This window comes from Gigantopelta aegis, chromosome 3, assembly GCF_016097555.1.
Source record: "Gigantopelta aegis isolate Gae_Host chromosome 3, Gae_host_genome, whole genome shotgun sequence".
In the NCBI taxonomy this organism is placed as follows: Eukaryota; Metazoa; Mollusca; class Gastropoda; order Neomphalida; family Peltospiridae; genus Gigantopelta; species Gigantopelta aegis.
Window position 1 is genome coordinate 19,279,311 of NC_054701.1, and position 21,996 is coordinate 19,301,306.

General features: G+C 38.9%; 1 protein-coding gene across 1 annotated transcript; it reads right to left on the reverse strand.

Moving 5' to 3' along the window:
* Window positions 1-892: 892 nt before the first annotated feature.
* LOC121367651 (N-lysine methyltransferase setd6-like) lies at window positions 893-21,923 on the reverse strand. The gene is made up of 11 exons (XM_041491945.1): window positions 21,727-21,923; window positions 17,630-17,774; window positions 16,134-16,281; window positions 13,530-13,658; window positions 12,669-12,900; window positions 10,896-10,994; window positions 10,412-10,510; window positions 9,668-9,745; window positions 8,701-8,800; window positions 7,984-8,029; window positions 893-1,094 (listed from the first exon to the last, which is right to left on the reverse strand). The coding sequence occupies exons 1-11, from the start codon at window positions 21,874-21,876 to the stop codon at window positions 929-931; spliced, it is 1,392 nt and encodes a 463-aa protein (XP_041347879.1). The 5' UTR covers window positions 21,877-21,923; the 3' UTR covers window positions 893-928.
* Between the last annotated feature and the right edge of the window lie 73 nt (window positions 21,924-21,996).

Consider the following 21,996-nt stretch of genomic DNA (forward strand, 5'->3'; position numbering starts at 1 on the left):
TCTTGAAAATTTTGGGATGAGACTTAGCCCAGTAGTAAAGCGCTCACTTGATGTGTGATTGATCCCAATCGGTGGCACCAAAAGTCGGTAACAGGTGGTTGACTAAACTTGTCCCGCTTTCATGGTAATCGACTTTATGCAAGTAACAGACACGGCCGTAGGGAGGTGCCAAAAAGTTGGGTGGGCACACCCATTATATATACATACATGTGTAAATATATAAAAGCCATCACTGCTGCTGCCCTTACCATCCCCTGCCAGTCAAAGATTTCGGTACACTATATTTTAAAAGAACAAAGTGCACAATGCCTCTCGATGTATTCCATATATGAACACCTGGACTTGTCATTTGAGCTATTGCCAACAACCATATGCTTTACGTTATATCACAGCACTGAAACTTTCGTGCAAAAAATGTACTTATCAATCGACTGGTTTTTTCCCCCAGTGCGTGGAATGTAAAAGATCCTATTTATATGCATTGTATTGATAAACTCGAGTGAAATGCATTAACAGAAAGCAGCCCCAACGTTGACACTGGAATTGGAGATAATCTGACGAGTTGCTGTGACAGTTTAGGGCAAAAGTATTCATCACAACAATGGGCATTATTACCATTTCGGGCTAACTAGCTCTTGCTAATGTAATCCATAGCCATCATAATTTGCCATATTTAACGACAAGAGCTAAATCAACTTTGCCTTCAAATTCACAGAAATCAAAATCTGCATAGCAAGATGTTATATTCCATAACAAATGTTCTAGTGATGGGGCCCCTTTTTATGAAGAGCTAAAATCACCTAAGTGTACAACTGCCTAATGCACTTAAGATGATCTAATGCCAAAATCGCTACGTAAGGATCTGGGTAAATGTCAAAATGCCAAAACAACATTACAAAAGACGTTTTATTGCCACTGAGAGTTGCTGTCATCTACAAGATTCAATGATTTTCTGCAGCAGTTTCTTCTGGCTGTAACAGGTGTGAAATGAAAACCTCTTTCTTGATGCAACCTGTGAGAGTTGGCCCGATGAAACCGTTTCTTCATCTTCAGCTAGACTGGTTTTGTATCTCGTTAGACTGGCTTTGGCACAGCTAAAATAAAATGAAAGGTTTCTTTTTAAAGATATACAGTTGAATCCCGTTGGCTCGAAACCGTCTGTGCTCCAGAAAGTGTTCAACCCATTGGGTAGTTCGACCGAACCATTCTGTCAACGTGTAAGCTAACTCGGGACTTTGTTTTTGATTTGAGTGTTGCGGTGTATTCGACTTTTTTACTTCAACCAAGAGACATGCTACTGTATATGTAGTGTTCTTTTAAACTTGATGTTAAATTAAAAAAAAAAAATTGAGCTACTCCAAACTGGTGTTGGGAATTAGTTGGAAATTTTTATGATGGATCATCACATCAGTAGAGCCCCCCCAATCAATGTTCAATGATAAGTTATCAGACTCCACAAACACACTGGAACTGCTGATTAAAACTGATAATTTAAACAAGTTGTAAGCAAGTTATAATTAACTGTAATTCAAGACATTGATTTTTTTTACCAGTCTATTATTTACCTTTTTTCAATATGGAACTGTGTATTTTAAACTACAAATTAGTTAACTTCAAAACTTCGTATGGCTATATTTTACTGGTGCAACTATTAAAACAAGCATTCTGATAGCAATACATGTCCCCCAAGTTCAAGGACCATAACATTGTCAAACTTTGGTAAAGGTAAATCCCCATGAAAGTCCAAACTCCGTCTGTCATTCTAAATGATAAAGTGATACACACGATTTCAACTCGACGTCCTGAAACCATTGTGGAGAAAAGATCCAGAAAACTATATGGAGACAGATGGCTAGATGGACACAGACATACGGATGGAGACAAACCCACACTCCCCTCCAGTTGGACTGGTAGAGAAATAGCTGGCTAGACAGACTGACAGACATACAGATGAAGACAAACCCACACTCCCCTCCATTAACAGACTGACAGACATACGGATGGAGACAAACCCACACTCCCCTCCAGTTGGACTGGTAGAGGAATAGCTGGCTAGACAGACTGACAGACATACGGATGGAGACAAACCCACACTCCCCTCTAGTAACAGACTGACAGACATACGGATGGAGACAAACCCACACTCCCCTCTAGTAACAGACTGACAGACATACGGATGGAGACAAACCCACACTCCCCTCCAGTTGGACTGGTAGAGGAATAGCTGGCTAGACAGACTGACAGACATACGGATGAAGACAAACCCACACTCCCCTCTAGTAACAGACTGACAGACATACGGATGGAGACAAACCCACACTCCCCTCCAGTTGGACTGGTAGATAAATAGCTGGCTAGACAGACTGACAGACATACGGATGAAGACAAACCCACACTCCCCTCTAGTAACAGACTGACAGACATACGGATGAAGACAAACCCACACTCCCCTCCAGTTGGACTGGTAGAGGAATAGCTGGCTAGACAGACTGACAGACATACGGATGAAGACAAACCCACACTCCCCTCTAGTAACAGACTGACAGACATACGGATGAAGACAAACCCACACTCCCCTCTAGTAACAGACTGACAGACATACGGATGAAGACAAACCCACACTCCCCTCTAGTAACAGACTGACAGACATACGGATGGAGACAAACCCACACTCCCCTCTAGTAACAGACTGACAGACATACGGATGGAGACAAACCCACACTCCCCTCTAGTAACAGACTGACAGATATACGGATGGAGACAAACCCACACTCCCCTCTAGTAACAGACTGACAGACATACGGATGGAGACAAACCCACACTCCCCTCCAGTTGGACTGGTAGAGAAATAGCTGGCTAGACAGACTGACAGACATACGGATGAAGACAAACCCACACTCCCCTCCAGTAACAGACTGACAGACATACGGATGGAGACAAACCCACACTCCCCTCCAGTTGGACTGGTAGAGGAATAGCTGGCTAGACAGACTGACAGACATACAGATGAAGACAAACCCACACTCCCCTCCAGTAACAGACTGACAGACATACGGATGGAGACAAACCCACACTCCCCTCCAGTTGGACTGGTAGAGGAATAGCTGGCTAGACTGACAGACATACAGATGAAGACAAACCCACACTCCCCTCTAGTAACAGACTGACAGACATACGGATGGAGACAAACCCACACTCCCCTCCAGTTGGACTGGTAGATAAATAGCTGGCTAGACAGACTGACAGACATACGGATGAAGACAAACCCACACTCCCCTCTAGTAACAGACTGACAGACATACGGATGAAGACAAACCCACACTCCCCTCCAGTTGGACTGGTAGAGGAATAGCTGGCTAGACAGACTGACAGACATACGGATGAAGACAAACCCACAATCCCCTCTAGTAACAGACTGACAGACATACGGATGAAGACAAACCCACACTCCCCTCTAGTAACAGACTGACAGACATACGGATGAAGACAAACCCACACTCCCCTCTAGTAACAGACTGACAGACATACGGATGGAGACAAACCCACACTCCCCTCTAGTAACAGACTGACAGATATACGGATGGAGACAAACCCACACTCCCCTCTAGTAACAGACTGACAGACATACGGATGGAGACAAACCCACACTCCCCTCCAGTTGGACTGGTAGAGGAATAGCTGGCTAGACAGACTGACAGACATACGGATGAAGACAAACCCACACTCCCCTCTAGTAACAGACTGACAGACATACGGATGAAGACAAACCCACACTCCCCTCTAGTAACAGACTGACAGATATACGGATGAAGACAAACCCACACTCCCCTCTAGTAACAGACTGACAGACATACGGATGGAGACAAACCCACACTCCCCTCTAGTAACAGACTGACAGACATACGGATGAAGACAAACCCACACTCCCCTCTAGTAACAGACTGACAGACATACGGATGAAGACAAACCCACACTCCCCTCTAGTAACAGACTGACAGACATACGGATGAAGACAAACCCACACTCCCCTCCAGTTGGACTGGTAGAGGAATAGCTGGCTAGACAGACTGACAGACATACGGATGAAGACAAACCCACACTCCCCTCTAGTAACAGACTGACAGACATACGGATGGAGACAAACCCACACTCCCCTCCAGTTGGACTGGTAGATAAATAGCTGGCTAGACAGATTGACAGACATACGGATGAAGACAAACCCACACTCCCCTCTAGTAACAGACTGACAGACATACGGATGGAGACAAACCCACACTCCCCTCCAGTTGGACTGGTAGAGGAATAGCTGGCTAGACAGACTGACAGACATACGGATGGAGACAAACCCACACTCCCCTCCAGTTGGACTGGTAGAGAAATAGCTGGCTAGACAGACTGACAGACATACGGATGAAGACAAACCCACACTCCCCTCCAGTAACAGACTGACAGACATACGGATGGAGACAAACCCACACTCCCCTCCAGTTGGACTGGTAGAGGAATAGCTGGCTAGACAGACTGACAGACATACAGATGAAGACAAACCCACACTCCCCTCCAGTAACAGACTGACAGACATACGGATGGAGACAAACCCACACTCCCCTCCAGTTGGACTGGTAGAGGAATAGCTGGCTAGACTGACAGACATACAGATGAAGACAAACCCACACTCCCTTCCAGTAACAGACTGACAGACATACGGATGGAGACAAACCCACACTCCCCTCCAGTTGGACTGGTAGATAAATAGCTGGCTAGACAGACTGACAGACATACGGATGAAGACAAACCCACACTCCCCTCTAGTAACAGACTGACAGACATACGGATGGAGACAAACCCACACTCCCCTCCAGTTGGACTGGTAGAGGAATAGCTGGCTAGACAGACTGACAGACATACGGATGGAGACAAACCCACACTCCCCTCCAGTTGGACTGGTAGAGAAATAGCTGGCTAGACAGACTGACAGACATACGGATGAAGACAAACCCACACTCCCCTCCAGTAACAGACTGACAGACATACGGATGGAGACAAACCCACACTCCCCTCCAGTTGGACTGGTAGAGGAATAGCTGGCTAGACAGACTGACAGACATACAGATGAAGACAAACCCACACTCCCCTCCAGTAACAGACTGACAGACATACGGATGGAGACAAACCCACACTCCCCTCCAGTTGGACTGGTAGAGGAATAGCTGGCTAGACTGACAGACATACAGATGAAGACAAACCCACACTCCCTTCCAGTAACAGACTGACAGACATACGGATGGAGACAAACCCACACTCCCCTCCAGTTGGACTGGTAGAGAAATAGCTGGCTAGACAGACTGACAGACATACGGATGAAGACAAACCCACACTCTCCTCTAGTAACAGACTGACAGACATACGGATGGAGACAAACCCACACTCCCCTCTAGTAACAGACTGACAGACATACGGATGAAGACAAACCCACACTCCCCTCTAGTAACAGACTGACAGACATACGGATGAAGACAAACCCACACTCCCCTCTAGTAACAGACTGACAGACATACGGATGAAGACAAACCCACACTCCCCTCTAGTAACAGACTGACAGACATACGGATGGAGACAAACCCACACTCCCCTCCAGTTGGACTGGTAGAGGAATAGCTGGCTAGACAGACTGACAGACATACGGATGAAGACAAACCCACACTCCCCTCTAGTAACAGACTGACAGACATACGGATGGAGACAAACCCACACTCCCCTCCAGTTGGACTGGTAGATAAATAGCTGGCTAGACAGACTGACAGACATACGGATGAAGACAAACCCACACTCCCCTCTAGTAACAGACTGACAGACATACGGATGAAGACAAACCCACACTCCCCTCCAGTTGGACTGGTAGAGGAATAGCTGGCTAGACAGACTGACAGACATACGGATGAAGACAAACCCACACTCCCCTCTAGTAACAGACTGACAGACATACGGATGAAGACAAACCCACACTCCCCTCTAGTAACAGACTGACAGACATATGGATGAAGACAAACCCACACTCCCCTCTAGTAACAGACTGACAGACATACGGATGGAGACAAACCCACACTCCCCTCTAGTAACAGACTGACAGATATACGGATGGAGACAAACCCACACTCCCCTCTAGTAACAGACTGACAGACATACGGATGGAGACAAACCCACACTCCCCTCCAGTTGGACTGGTAGAGGAATAGCTGGCTAGACAGACTGACAGACATACGGATGAAGACAAACCCACACTCCCCTCTAGTAACAGACTGACAGACATACGGATGAAGACAAACCCACACTCCCCTCTAGTAACAGACTGACAGATATACGGATGAAGACAAACCCACACTCCCCTCTAGTAACAGACTGACAGACATACGGATGGAGACAAACCCACACTCCCCTCTAGTAACAGACTGACAGACATACGGATGAAGAGAAACCCACACTCCCCTCTAGTAACAGACTGACAGACATACGGATGAAGACAAACCCACACTCCCCTCTAGTAACAGACTGACAGACATACGGATGAAGACAAACCCACACTCCCCTCCAGTTGGACTGGTAGAGGAATAGCTGGCTAGACAGACTGACAGACATACGGATGAAGACAAACCCACACTCCCCTCTAGTAACAGACTGACAGACATACGGATGGAGACAAACCCACACTCCCCTCCAGTTGGACTGGTAGATAAATAGCTGGCTAGACAGACTGACAGACATACGGATGAAGACAAACCCACACTCCCCTCTAGTAACAGACTGACAGACATACGGATGGAGACAAACCCACACTCCCCTCCAGTTGGACTGGTAGAGGAATAGCTGGCTAGACAGACTGACAGACATACGGATGAAGACAAACCCACACTCCCCTCTAGTAACAGACTGACAGACATACGGATGGAGACAAACCCACACTCCCCTCCAGTTGGACTGGTAGATAAATAGCTGGCTAGACAGACTGACAGACATACGGATGAAGACAAACCCACACTCCCCTCTAGTAACAGACTGACAGACATACGGATGAAGACAAACCCACACTCCCCTCCAGTTGGACTGGTAGAGGAATAGCTGGCTAGACAGACTGACAGACTTACGGATGAAGACAAACCCACACTCCCCTCTAGTAACAGACTGACAGACATACGGATGAAGACAAACCCACACTCCCCTCTAGTAACAGACTGACAGACATACGGATGAAGACAAACCCACACTCCCCTCTAGTAACAGACTGACAGACATACGGATGGAGACAAACCCACACTCCCCTCTAGTAACAGACTGACAGATATACGGATGGAGACAAACCCACACTCCCCTCTAGTAACAGACTGACAGACATACGGATGGAGACAAACCCACACTCCCCTCCAGTTGGACTGGTAGAGGAATAGCTGGCTAGACAGACTGACAGACATACGGATGAAGACAAACCCACACTCCCCTCTAGTAACAGACTGACAGACATACGGATGAAGACAAACCCACACTCCCCTCTACTAACAGACTGACAGACATACAGATGAAGACAAACCCACACTCCCCTCTAGTAACAGACTGACAGACATACGGATGGAGACAAACCCACACTCCCCTCTAGTAACAGACTGACAGACATACGGATGAAGACAAACCCACACTCCCCTCTAGTAACAGACTGACAGACATACGGATGAAGACAAACCCACACTCCCCTCTAGTAACAGACTGACAGACATACGGATGAAGACAGACCCACACTCCCCTCTAGTAACAGACTGACAGACATACGGATGGAGACAAACCCACACTCCCCTCTAGTAACAGACTGACAGACATACGGATGAAGACAAACCCACACTCCCCTCTAGTAACAGACTGACAGACATACGGATGGAGACAAACCCACACTCCCCTCCAGTTGGACTGGTAGAGGAATAATAATAACACACTTGCCTTGCTAGAACTAATTTCCAGTCATCTGGAAGACTTGCCATTTTATCTGAAAAACATGAAGTAAAATTTAAATCAAAACAATTGTTTTTATTTGTGTTACTCATCTAGTGAGAGGATTACTTCTATCATCAAACAATACTGACTTTTAAAAGAAAAAATACTGAGCAAACGGAAAACTTCATCCCAAGGAATACATCTAATATAAATGACCAAAGAAAAGGAATATTTATTTAATAACACCTCACAACACCTGTGAGGGATTTCATTGTAAATAACATAAAATCACAACCTATAGAATAAGGTACTTCTCAAGAGGTATATCTCAATGTAAGAGAAATCTCTTGTTAAATAAGCAATAGGATCAAGGCTTCTAGATTATGGTAGCCCCACTCCCATGGCTAGTGATATTCAATGTTGGGCTAGTAAATAACTACTATTGCCATGCCTGATGGCTAGTGAAAAACAAAATTGTCAAATGTTGCAGTTGTCTATTTTGTTAATATGAAATATTCTGTCCTCACCCCAACCTCCAATGTTAGTGTTTTTAAGCTCTTTAGGTCACATATCTGATTATTACTATTATTTAGTAAAATTGTATTAACTTTAATGTAAAGTAGGTCTAGTGAATATATAATTTTTTAAATCACTGATCCCATGGCTAGTGGATTTTTATAAAATTCTAGAAGCCCTGAGGATGAAGAGATCTTTGAAACGCACCAAACCCGAGAGATTCGTCTTCACTGGTATCACTGTCGGCATCACTCCAGCCTTCCTTCTCTTTGTGTGCTTTGAACTTTTCTTCTGTCATCACCAAAACCTGAAATACATTAAAAAATTATACTGATAATTAATTTATTAATTAATACTAATGATATATCAGCAAAACATTTAAAAAACACACAAAAAATCACCCAACAAAATAATTTTTAAAATTACTTCCAAAACAAATATAACCTATATTCATTTCAGAAATGCAAAATTCTCAAAACCATTTTAAGGCATTTATAAACTTATTTTCAGGAATCTAAGAGTTTCTCTTTAGGAACATCCATTCACTATCTTTTGATTCTTTTAAAACAGGTCACATTTCAAATTATTATTTTCTAAACTTTTGTAAAACACATGCTTTCTAAGGTCCTTTGACAAAGACGTTATGTTGCCATTTAGAAATCACCTTTGCCCTTGAAATAAGCAATAGACAGCCTACCTGATTAGTAGGTTATATGGCATTTCTCACTTGTAACAATTCAGTTACTCTGTTTTAATCAAATGTCCATGGGTTTGGATGTTTAGTGGGACCCATTTAATTCCCATTAAATGAAATACTGTGAGAGGTTTATAACAATTAAAATGGTGTTGGAAAGAAATTTTAGCACCAAAAAAAATACAATTAGAAACATATTATTTCACTTGGGTATTATTTGTTATAGTAGGCACAGCGGCCTGAAATTTATAAAAACCATGCATCATGAACAAACTACCAGTTACGGAAAAACACCAAGTCCTAACTGATAACTAAAAAAGTTCACAAGAAGATTTTCACCACCTGTATCAGAATTAAAAAACCCATTTGATCTCAATTCATAATGAAAAATTCAGAGATACAATTTGGGACAATTCAGCAAAATGTGGAATGGCTGGCATCTCTGCTCTTTCTTTCACAGCTAAAGGTTTGAAAACATACTTTAAGTGTGTTGTACATCTCATCTTCTGTCAGAATGCCATCAACTCCAACAACAAACACATCATCCGAGGACAGATCCTGGAAATAAAATAATATACATTATTCAATCAATTTTGATTCAAGTATCTCACTGCATCTCATTGGCTATTATGTGTGTACTATCTACATTTTCTTAACATAATTAAGCTGCTTTTGTCATTTATTACCCACCCGGTCAAAGTCTGTGTGTGTCACACAACTTTCATGTGCACCACCAGTTGTGTATTAGTTGCTAAATGCAGGGATGTGAGAGTGGCTGGAACAAAGGCTTTCATATAGCATATCCTGGATAGGATAAAACTGGCCAATCGCACCGAAGCTGATGAAATCCAGCCAAGGGAATGTACTACGTGTGAATACTACTTGTGATCACACGATACTACTTTCATATTTTTCGTTTTCGCATCAGTTTTGTTTTGTTGGATTTTATTTTTTTAAGACGAAATGGAAAAGCGCATTTCCACATAGCTCTCACATCCCTGTAAATATCATTTCATTAAGCGACGTTGTCTTCTCTGGTCTTATATTAACATGGGAAGTTCACTTGTTTTGTAAAAATGATATCTAGCAAAAACTTGTATAGTAGTCTAGATATGTCTGTAGTGACAACTCATACAACAAACTGATCCAACTTTGTAACAGAATTATATGATGTCTGCACTAGCTGCTCGTATCATAACATGACTCATACTAAACATAAGGTACCATTGCTTGCAGGAACTGCCACTTTTCCTCAAGCAGACTATCAGTGTTGAAATGCAAACTTTTGGCAGCTTCGAAGACCATCTTCATAGGAATATCCACCTGTTTCAATGAGAAAATATATTTTAAAATGCTTTGTTGAAAAACTAAATAACTACCATAAACTAGTTTGATTTAAAAAAAAAAAAAAAAAAAATTAAAACAAATATATATATATTATTTTGTTTTAATTCATTATAAAAATTAAATAAAACAACATAAAAAAACCCCAATAAAACATTTAACTGAACATAATTTTGTTTTTAAACCATGCATCCAAATAAATATCGACAAGTACTACATTGATCCAACTTTCAATGATCTAGGGTAACTACATTTTGTTAAATTAACAAAGAAAATGCTGGTTGGCACACACCAACATGTGTGTAAGATTGAAAATGAGTAATATCAGAAATGACACTGTAACAACTACATGTATTTTACTAACCGTCTCATAGTGGTTGTTTGGATGTTCCTCCGCAAAGCCATACATGTGTAGAAGATGACAGTTTGACACTTGTCCATAGGTATTGAAGATCTCCTCTCCCTGTCAAAGATACACCAGTTAATCAACACAGATATGTTAAGCAACAGACGTTAATATTCTGAGGTAAACAGTACAGATGTATATATACGTACCGTAGATCACAAAGTATATGAATAATATTTAAAGCTGCAATCTTTAGTTACTTTTTATTAAGTGACTTTACTATCAGTATGGGAAAGTTTACAATGGAGTGGGATTTTAACGACAGCAGACATGCTGCACTGTTAGCATAAGCAAGTTGGGATTGTCTCCCCAAGTTTTGGTTAATGGAAATATTTCCTCTGTCAAGTACTGTGAAAGTTTAGAGGAAGGATTGTTAAACTCAGCCATTATGACAAATAACATTCCTTTCCTTCTCCAGCAGGATAATGCAAGGCCACACACCGCAGTATACACCCGTCACTGGTTTGAACGGCATCACATGACCAAACTAGAATAGCCAGCTGCTTCACCCGATTTAACCCTATAGAAAATGTCTAGCAGATCATGAAAGACTGTGTTGAAAAACTTAGCCCAAACAATGACTGGAGAACAACAATTGTGGAAACATGGATGAGTCTGGAGCAGAGTTATATAGACACGTTAATGGACAGCATGCCACGGCACATTGCCCAGTGTGTAGAGAGGAGAGGGGGACTGATGCAACATCTTGTTAAATTTATTGTACAATCTATCATTTTTAAGTATTCAATTTGTTCTTAAAAATGTAATAAATGTTATCACAAATTACAATTTCGGATCTTTTTTTGCACAGTACTATACGTGTACAATGTGTATACGGTAGTTGACTGTACCGAGTAAGTAGGTGGTGAGCGGTACAGATGAAAAGTGGACAAGCAATCAGAGTGATCGAAAACTGTTAAAAAGGCCTTGCATATTGTATTAAAAATTAGGTTAAATATTTAGTCTATTTTATACTAAATTTAGCTACAATGACAGTGGAACCAAACTGAAACTGTTAAAGGAAACATTTTAGAACAAACATTCAGACTACCCTACGAAAAAAACCCCAACACATTCCTGTTGTGTGGGCTGACATTTTAAACACTAAATGTAAAAGACTTGAAATATAGTACGGATAACTGGGATGTAATACCCATTTAGAAATAAAAGCTGTAATGATCCTTAAAAAGCCGAAACTTCTACACTACACCTAAACAAAGGCCATTTTTCAGCATTTCAGATTAAATCTAGTCTACTTTGTGAAAATCATTTTACACATAAGGAAGGAAATGTTTATTTTAACGACGCACTCAACACATTTTATTTACGGTTATATGGCATCGGACATATGGTTAAGGACAACACAGATATTGAGAGAGGAAACCTGCTGCCGCCACTTCATGGGCTACTCTTTTCGATTAGCAGCAAGGGATCTTTTATATGCACCATCCCATAGACAGGGTAGCACATACCACGGCCTTTGATGTACCAGTCGTGGTGCACTGGCTGGAGTGAGAAATAGTGCAATGGGCCCACTGACGGGGATCAATCCCAAACCGACCGAGCATCAAGCGAGCACTATACCACTGGGCTACGCCATGTCCCCTTTTACACATAAAAGCTGAAATCAGATTAAAAGCTGAAAAATAACATGCCTGTAATAACAGTAGTACTTAATTATAACATAGTGAAAATTTACGAAGTACTACATAAATGTATGGTGTTTAATACCTTATGGATCTTTCTAAGTGTGACCATTTTCAAGCAATCTTTTTCAAATGCAAGACGTGCATTGTTTTTGGCGATATGGTTCAAGATATCAGCAACAGGAACCATCATAGGTGGGGAGGTAACTCCGTCAACATCCTCTTCATCCACATCCTCATTCGCTGGTTCAGTAAAACTGTAGGCCATCACAAAGGCTACCATTTTCTTATAGAATTCTATATCTTGGCAGGCAGCACTAAAAAAACCACCAAAAAAATGTTGAACACCAAAACACAGGCTGTGGAAAACACAATAATCTCTGACTACAAGAAACAATGTAGAGGTTTTATCCTATAACTTACCCATGATATATATTTTGATAATTTAGTGTATTAATAATGGTATGCAAATTTAAAGGTATATGCAAATTTGCAAGGTCTCTAGTTACATGTACTGTTAATGGGTTATGTGTTTACAAACCAACAAGCCTTAGACTTGTATACCTGAGCGTAACGTTTTCATACGATTTAGTTTAAAATGCATAACGTCAAACCAATTTGTGCTAATCATGCTGACATCATATTACTGATGGAGGTGACTTTAGTACCATAATTTACTAAATATCCACTCAAAATGTTATTTTAGAAGTGCCATAGGATAAATAGAATTCGCTACTCATGTTTTTTAATATGGAAAATATCAACCTTGTCTAGTTAATCAGTATTTGTCGAGGCTCTGTTGATATTTTCCATATTGTAAAACTTATGATGAATCCTCTATTTATTCTTAGTTTGGTGGTTAGCAGACCCAAAACAAATGGACACAAGAAACTAAAAAAACAGAAGAAAAGTTAGATTGACATATACTTGCTAAAGGTATATTTACCTGAAAACCTGTTGATGTTTGCGAACAAAAGGCAGAACACATGTGTTGAATTCTTTAGTGAGGTTCGTCATGTCATGGTCTACTGCCTCCTGTACACCAGTACCACACAACAGGTTCTCTCTGTCTGACCTACAGTTCAAAATACATCTATTACTACATTATTCGAATTCAAAATATTTCTACAAATTAATCTAATTACATCTCTATTAATATCTGAAATATGAAAACCTGCATTTTACCAGCTGTAAATTTCCAGAGTTGAACCATATCATAACTCAAGCATCACATTAAGTTAATTTTTAAAATTGTTAAATTTGTGCTGACAATGTTTTTTATTAGGCTTTGTCCATACCCGAGTAGTGTGTGAGTCCAGGTAGCAAATGGTGATTTTATTAGGCTTTGTCCATACCCTAGTAGTGTGTGAGTCCAGGTAGCAAATGGTGATTTTAGCAGCTACTGACAAGGAAGGAAAGGTTTTATTTAACAATGCACTCAACACATTTTATTTACAGTTACATGGCGTCGGACATATGGTTATGGATCTACTAACAATACTCTAGGTTTGAACTTCACATGAGACAATAAATCAATGCAACTACAAATGTACACTATGCTTCCTGATAACCTGTTTTACAAGCAACTTCTGTTTTTCACCTTATTTCAGAACAGTATTTTAAATACATCCTCATAATACACAGGAGCAATTATATCAATTACAATATTTTATCCTTTTGTCTCAGGTCTTCTGCATTGCTGTTTAAAAGTTCTAGTTACTGTGTTACATAATTGTGATGCCAGCCACTGATGTTTGTATTTGTTATTCTCACCTAATTTTAATAAAAAGATTTAAAAAAAAAAAAAAAACTCAGTTAAAAATAGAATATGTATAAACATAATGTGTTTTTTATTTCCTGAAGTAGATATGTACATAATCAGGCATCGAAATAAGCATTGTGTCTGGTAACCCATGTACAGGTTACCACAAAATATAACCTGGTAACCTATAGGTTTCCACAACTATATGAAAGTTAGAATTGAATTCCTGTTACTACTACAAGGTCGTTCTGGAATTGTAACGGTGCGCATGAACATCGGTATGAGAAACGAAATCCGGAAGTAAATTTATCTAGTGGGCGCTGCTTAAATGCGGATTGCCAAAATTTGCTTTGCAATTCCACAAGTGTGCAATTTTGTACGAGAAAACAAAACGCAGCCGTAAATTCATCTAGTGGACGCTGCTTAAACGCGGAGTGATTTGCGTGCGAACATCGATGCAATTCCTGACGAGATAATGAAACGCAGAAGTCCTGAATGCATTGCCTGGTTTACGTTCGGAAACGAAACTACTGTTCGCTGAAAATTTTTGTCGAGAACGAAACACCGTTCTCGACTTCTCTAACATGTGGTAACCTCCCGGTAACCTGAACGACCGTTCTCGACTTATTTCGATACCTGCATAATTTAATCATTGCAAATTTATTGTTATTGGCTCATTTAATGTGTCACCAATAAAAAAAATAACTTGTGATAGTAAACCACCAATATGTCAGTAAATGAGAAAACACAGTAGGATTATCCCTAAAACACAAAATATCAACTGTTCAACTCTTTAAAAACTACAGTGAAACCTTTCAAGACTGGACCCTCTGTAAACCGGAATTCCATCAAAACTAGACATTATACAACTCTAGTCCCTTTCTAAAACTCAGGACAGGACAGAACATAACCTCTCTAACCCGGATCCCTCTTAATACCGGACATTTGTCTTGGTCACAAGGGTGTCCGGTTTAGAGGGGTTTCACTGTAGTTTCAAAAACATCCACCAATATAAAATTCCATGACTTTCAAGACCTGGGAAATTATATTGATCAGCAAACTCCGACGTTTGTGATTTTAGTCATTCACATGAACCCTGTTGGACACTTAAAATGATTTCAAGCTCAATTATACAGTTGTGTAGTTAGCGATGTTGTTCAACATACATGTGATAACTGTATGTCAGTATGTATAACCAGGGATTTTAGAATTTTAATAAAATCCACTTGCCATGGGATCTGGGATTAAATGTTTGTACTAGCCACGATTAAAAATTAACTAGCACTACTTTATTTAAGTTAATACAAGTTTACTAAATAATAGTAATGATCACATATGTCACCTAAAGAGGGAGATAGAGCTTAAAAACACTAACATTGGGGGCAGGATATTCATATTTACAAAATAGTCTTAATTGCAACATTTGACCCCAAAAAAATATTCACTAGCCGTCTGGCATGGTAATAGTAGTTATTTACTAGCCCAACATATCACTAGCCATGGGAGTGAGGCTACCATAATCTAGAAGCCCTGTCTGGCATGGTAATAGTAGTTATTTACTAGCCCAACATATCACTAGCCATGGGAGTGAGGCTACCATAATCTAGAAGCCCTGTCTGGCATGGTAATAGTAGTTATTTACTAGCCCAACATATCACTAGCCATGGGAGTGAGGCTACCATAATCTAGAAACCCTGTCAGGCATGGTAATAGTAGTTATTTACTAGCCCAACATATCACTAGCCATGGGAGTGAGGTTACCATAATCTAAAAGCCCTGATAACTTACAGTGACCAAAACATTGGCAGGTCTAACTCCTTGAAGTCAGGGATGAGGTCTAAATATGGTCGCCATTTTGACTGTGGATTGTTATATTCAAACATGAGAGCCAACAGCAGTGGAACCCACCCACTTGAACTCTGAAGATCACCAGCCTCTGAATAAAAAAAACCCAAAACAATTATCATGTAATAACATAACAAAACCAATTATCATATGTAATAATGAACAAGAAAAAAACAAAACAGAAACACTTAGTCATTTGATTAATTTTGCTTGAAAATATTTAGATAAATTTAACTTTTCTTAGTTCAACAAACTTCTTGCTAATTAAATGCTATTAAACCACTAATTCTTGAATTAGTTCCTTCATTGTATTGTATTATGAATAAAACATGTAAATTAATTTTAAGTGTATATCTGGCAAGAGTTAGCTTAACATGCAGAGATCAAAATGACACTTGACAAAAACAACTCCAGACAGCTCTGAAGGGTCTTGAAAAGTAAAGCTTTCTGTCAATTTATTATTAAAGAACAAAGACAGAAACAATACAATTCTAGAACAAGAATTCCATGGAATTAAATGTCTCACTTACAACGTTTTTGGTGTACTGTAACTAATAAACATCAATAGGTGCAAATATAAACAATGTTTTAATGTCCTAGGATTTATAGTTTGTGAGAAACTGATATATATGCAAAACTTTAAAACAAAAGTTTATGCTGCCAATAGAAAAATAATACCTATATCTCACCTTTTTAATTCATAACAGAAAGATCAAAACTGGGAGAATTTCCACCTACATGTACGTAATACAAATGTTGATATATCTATGACAGAGCTATTCTAGAACTGATAACATATAGAGGCAGGGCTCGGTAGGGAATTGGTTCGTTTACCTACCATCCATAAAATAAAATTTTATTTCAAGCATGTATGCTTAGAAAAAAAAACCTTAACCAGACCTATGGCACTTTCACCCATGTCAGTGGACTGGTCCAAACATCCGATTGGCTAGCATCATCCAAAACACCCACGATATCATCTTCCAGTCAAGTAATATCCCCTTCCTTCTTTCCACCCGGAAGGAAGGAAGGAAAGAAAGGTTTTATTTAACGAAGCACTCAACACATTTTATTTACGGTTATATGGTGTCATACATATGGTTAAGGACCACACAGATATTGAGAGAGGAAACCTGCCGTCGCCACATCAAGGGCTACTGTTTTGATTAGCAGCAAGGCATCTTTTATATGCACCATCCCACAGATATGATAGTACATACCACAGCCTTTGTTACACCAGTTGTGGAGTATTGGTTGGAACGAGAAATAGCCCTATGGGTCCACCGACGGGGATCTACCAATTTACAACTACAAATGTATTACAAAGCTGACCATATATCTGAATGTAAATGTACTTTGTAGATTTGTTTTAATATATATATTTTGTTAAATAACAAGACATTAAAACCACAATATATGCATCTATTTGATAAGTATACCGTTCTGAAGTAACTCTGCAATGCCACAAGTGTTTGGATACAGCAGGCTGGGTCGAGGAATTTTAAATAAGACTGCCCCCTCTTCAAGGTCATCCACAGCAACCATTCCATATTGAGCACAAGCGCCTTCTTTGCTGATCTTTACCTGTAAAACAGAATAACCAACATTGATAAAAACTGACATTTAAATCGTGTTAATATTCTCGATTACTGCTCAGCGTTGTCACACTAACGTGTTACCAACAGTACGGTAGTGTTTACTTTTTTCACTTGAATAATGTGTAACTCAGGGCTCAAATTTAAGAATTCATCTCCCAAGGCAATTCTTATTGAAACGGCCATGGTTTACACAGCCCATTGATGGCAATTTAGACCCTGCCTATGGCAATTCTTATTGAAACAGCCATGGTTTACACAGCCCATTGATGGCAATTTAGACCCTGCCTATGGCAATTCTTTTTAAAAGTGACTTTTGTGGCAAATAAAAATGACCGATTGGTTATTTTGCTGTATGTAGACTACATGTAGCTCGAGTCACCTCCAGCCCTACCCCTGATTGATATTGATATGTGGGGTAAGGCTAGAGGAAAGTCTATATGGGCAATTCTGTGGTGTCGGACGTACATTTCAGACACTTCAGTCAAGCATTACATAAATGTACAAAATTTTCCACAACTTTTTATTGTCATACATTGTAAGAACCAACTAGGGCACCATTGTTAGATATAAACTTTATTCCATTCTTATGTTGCTTTAGGTGTACAGGAGGAAATATGCATGGTGTCTGACGTATGCACACAAACTGTAATTTTTCACCCACACATGGTTATGTCTAATTCTCTTCGATGTATGAGGGCGTATTAGAAATATTGTGTCCTGTTCCTGTAAGGTAGATGTTTATCTGTATATATCAGATGTAAAAACTTTGTGTTTTAATCACACACTAAAACAATAGATAAACATACATGGTGTCAGACGTAAATATTTTTGGTGTAGGATGTATTCGTGTGAAATACAACTTTACAAGTTTTGAAAAACGGTCATTATAGTTAACAAACAAGATGATATTAAAAAAGAAAACCAGTTTGAGCTAGGAATTATTATTTTTGTTGGATGAAAATGAAAAACAATTACCAGGTGCATCACAGGAAGGGGGTTCAGGGGTGGGGATGAACCCTCCTAGTGGCCATGTGTTTTCTTTAAAGCAGTTTTTTGTTTTGAAAGAAACCTTAAATATTAGCCATAAACTTTGCTAGTTCAGTGCAAAGATGAACACCATTTAAAAATTCAAGATAACACCCATGACTTCATGGGGTGGGGGAGGGGTAAGGTGACTACCTTGTGACTAGTGTCATTGTACACGTACAAATGACAAGTGACACAAGAAAAATTGCCACTAGCTACATGTGTAGCAGGAGGTTTTATTTTTAATGTATATAGTTTTTTCAATATGTTTGTCAAAAGATATTATATGTAGTAGTTGTCTGCCAAGTATTGTATTATAAAATTCCGAACAGCGGTTGCACCTGCAACTTGGGCTACACAGCACGTGGATTGGTTTCGCTGTCATTTCAGTCTAGCATAATTCTGCGTGGTTGTGGGATTGTGGACGGAATTGTCGGAGAGGTTAATGTTGGAACATTTTATTTCTCATAGTTATATGTACATAATTCGTATAGTTACACAGACATATTTGTAAGTTTATTTAAGCTGTACAGGAAAAATTACGTAGGTAATTCTTGATAATACATACAGAGTAATTTGTTGTAGTTGTGGAGGTATGAATATATCATTTGCTAATGTTACGCTTGTTGTAGTTTATAATACATTAGTTGGTACTAGTTTTGACAGGAAAAGATTTATTTCATTCTCTGTACAACTAGCGTTTATAGGTTAGGGTATCGAGTTAGAGGTACAATGATAAAATTAATGTTAGTGTATTTATATTGTTAATGCCTTTCTGACTATGGATTTAAAGTGGTATATTTAGTCAGGTAATTATATTTTATACATGTGTATTTTATTTAAGGAGTTCGTGGGTTGATGGTTTCAAGTTACATGTATTGGTCACCTGGTTTCTTGAATGGGTGAGTTGTATTTATGTAATGTTGTATACATGGACATTTTGTATACCGTTATAGATATGTATTATTTCAATATGTACTAGGATTAGATAAAGTCTAGATGTTTATTGATGACTGTAGCTGTCTGTCAAAGGTGTAGGTGGAAATGAAATAGTACATTAAGGTATTGAATATAATATTGTGCTGCATAACAATTAGTATGTGGAGTGATGTATTATTATGAATTAGGTGGTGTCATGAAATGATATTGACAATGTTGTATTTGATCCTTTCAGGATGTTTTTATTTGTATCTCAACAATTTGATGTTTTGTTGTAACTTGAGCCACTACCAGAATAAAGAACCTCTCAACCCCTTACAGCGAGTCGTTGTCCCATTCTGTGATGTCGTCGGCGATGAAATTGTTAGCTGTTACACATGTATGACTACGAGATGACAGCACCACAGAACAAAAAAAAATCATTATTCTAAAACTAAAGGCGTATAAGATGGGGTAACTGTGGCAGCCCCCATTGACTAGGGACCTGAACAAGGTGCAAGCAACATATTTTAATATTTTTGCATTTATTGGTGATAAGTAACTTTATATTTATTGATCCCACACATAATCTCTGTAAAATTAACCAGAAAATTTCAAAATAGTAAAATGATGCCAATTGTTTCCTCAAATGTGACGTCACATTTATCATGTTAGTTGTGATCCTTTACAAATTTTCCAATTTGCATAATTCTGGCAGTAAATGCAATTACTGGGTTTGTTATTTTGTTATGGAGATGAACAGTTAGTTACAATACAAGTATAATTTTTACCTTATAAAACATAATCACAACATTTGCCGTTCGCACACTTTGATAAGTTCCTCTTAATCCACTTATATGGATAAAAAATTAATACTGATGGTCATAACTGGCTCTAGTTATAAAAAAGTCTCCTAATATCACACTGGTATTGTATAAATATCAATACTTTGCTTCAAAATTGGAAAAAATAAACATGTTTTATGGTTTCGTACATACATGGCATCAGACGTACACTATAACAGCACCACAGTAGCATGGCAATTATTACATATTCAGTAATTGTTTTTACATTTTTTAATCAACCATATAAAATTAATATTGCATCTTAGAACATTTTACAACCAGATAGCAGAAGTGGAGATTAAAAAATGTTATATTTAATTTTTGGTGTCGAACATATACACAAGTAACGTATGTCAAATATTATGGATAAAAGTCTGCTTGAAATATAAATATGTCTTTTATATATTATGTCAATTAACAAAGGACATGTCTGGGATTATTTCTGTATAAAGATTTTTATTTCTACTCATTTATGTATAAAACATTTGCAGATAAATGTGTTAAATTTAATATAATTTTTCATAAAATATTGCAGCATTCATGGTTGATGCATTAGTTGCATTATAATTTAATATAAATGAATAAAACACATCTACTGAAAAAGGATTAATGTAATATTTGACACTTGAGATAATAACCTTTCAAATGATACCAAACTGGTCTCACTTGAACGAGTTTTTAAAAATGACCTATTGGTTTACTTGACCACGGAATTGCCCATTGACAATTGTCGACAACCAAATGGTTGCAAGCTACTGTGTCTAAAATACCAATTTTTTCCTAAATCTGATGTCACTGAACTTTAGTTTGATCATTCTTGAGTCCAGTCATGACATTAAACTAAGTTACATATTGTTAACCATAAAGAAACCCAAATCTCTATGCAAAACGAACCAGCATTATACTTGGTAGGACTTTCTTTTGGCACTGTCACGTATAAAGAACATTATAAATACTTATAAATAGTTAGGGTTAGTGACAGTGCCAAAGGAAAGTCCTTCCTAACTTTAAAAAACCCAACTAAGAACAAAACAACGGGGGAACGGGGGGTGAGGTGCTGATTTTACTTTTCATTCTGGTGCTTTGTTGTAATTTGGCGAAAAACAGTCTCAGATAAATACTAACATTCTTTTCTTTTACTACATGTACCTTATCAGTAATATCAAATTTACTGTTTTCACACCAGGTGAGAAAATGTTTTAACAGTTTGTCATCCGCATCTTTCGTTGATATTTTTGCGGGACTATCACCACAACTTTCATCATTTGTAAGTTGATGCTTTCCTGTGCCGTTTTCCATCTTGCTTCTTATCGATGCCGGTGTTTGGACTATTTGTTCCCATTAACAAACTTCCGGTCTGTAATAACTGTGTTAACATTCTGCGTCCAGCGACAGTGAACGACGCTGACGTTCACGAAC

Bases quoted from the DNA above. Each gene is read 5' to 3' on its own strand.
- LOC121367651 (XM_041491945.1), bottom strand. From the start codon at position 21,876: ATGGAAAACGGCACAGGAAAGCATCAACTTACAAATGATGAAAGTTGT. The intron at 12,901-13,529 runs GTAAATATACCT...TGGTTTTTTTAG, and splicing joins AAACATCAACAGGTTTTCAG to TGCTGCCTGCCAAGATATAG. The intron at 8,801-9,667 runs GTATGTTTTCAA...AATGTATTTCAG, and splicing joins AGATGTACAACACACTTAAA to GTTTTGGTGATGACAGAAGA.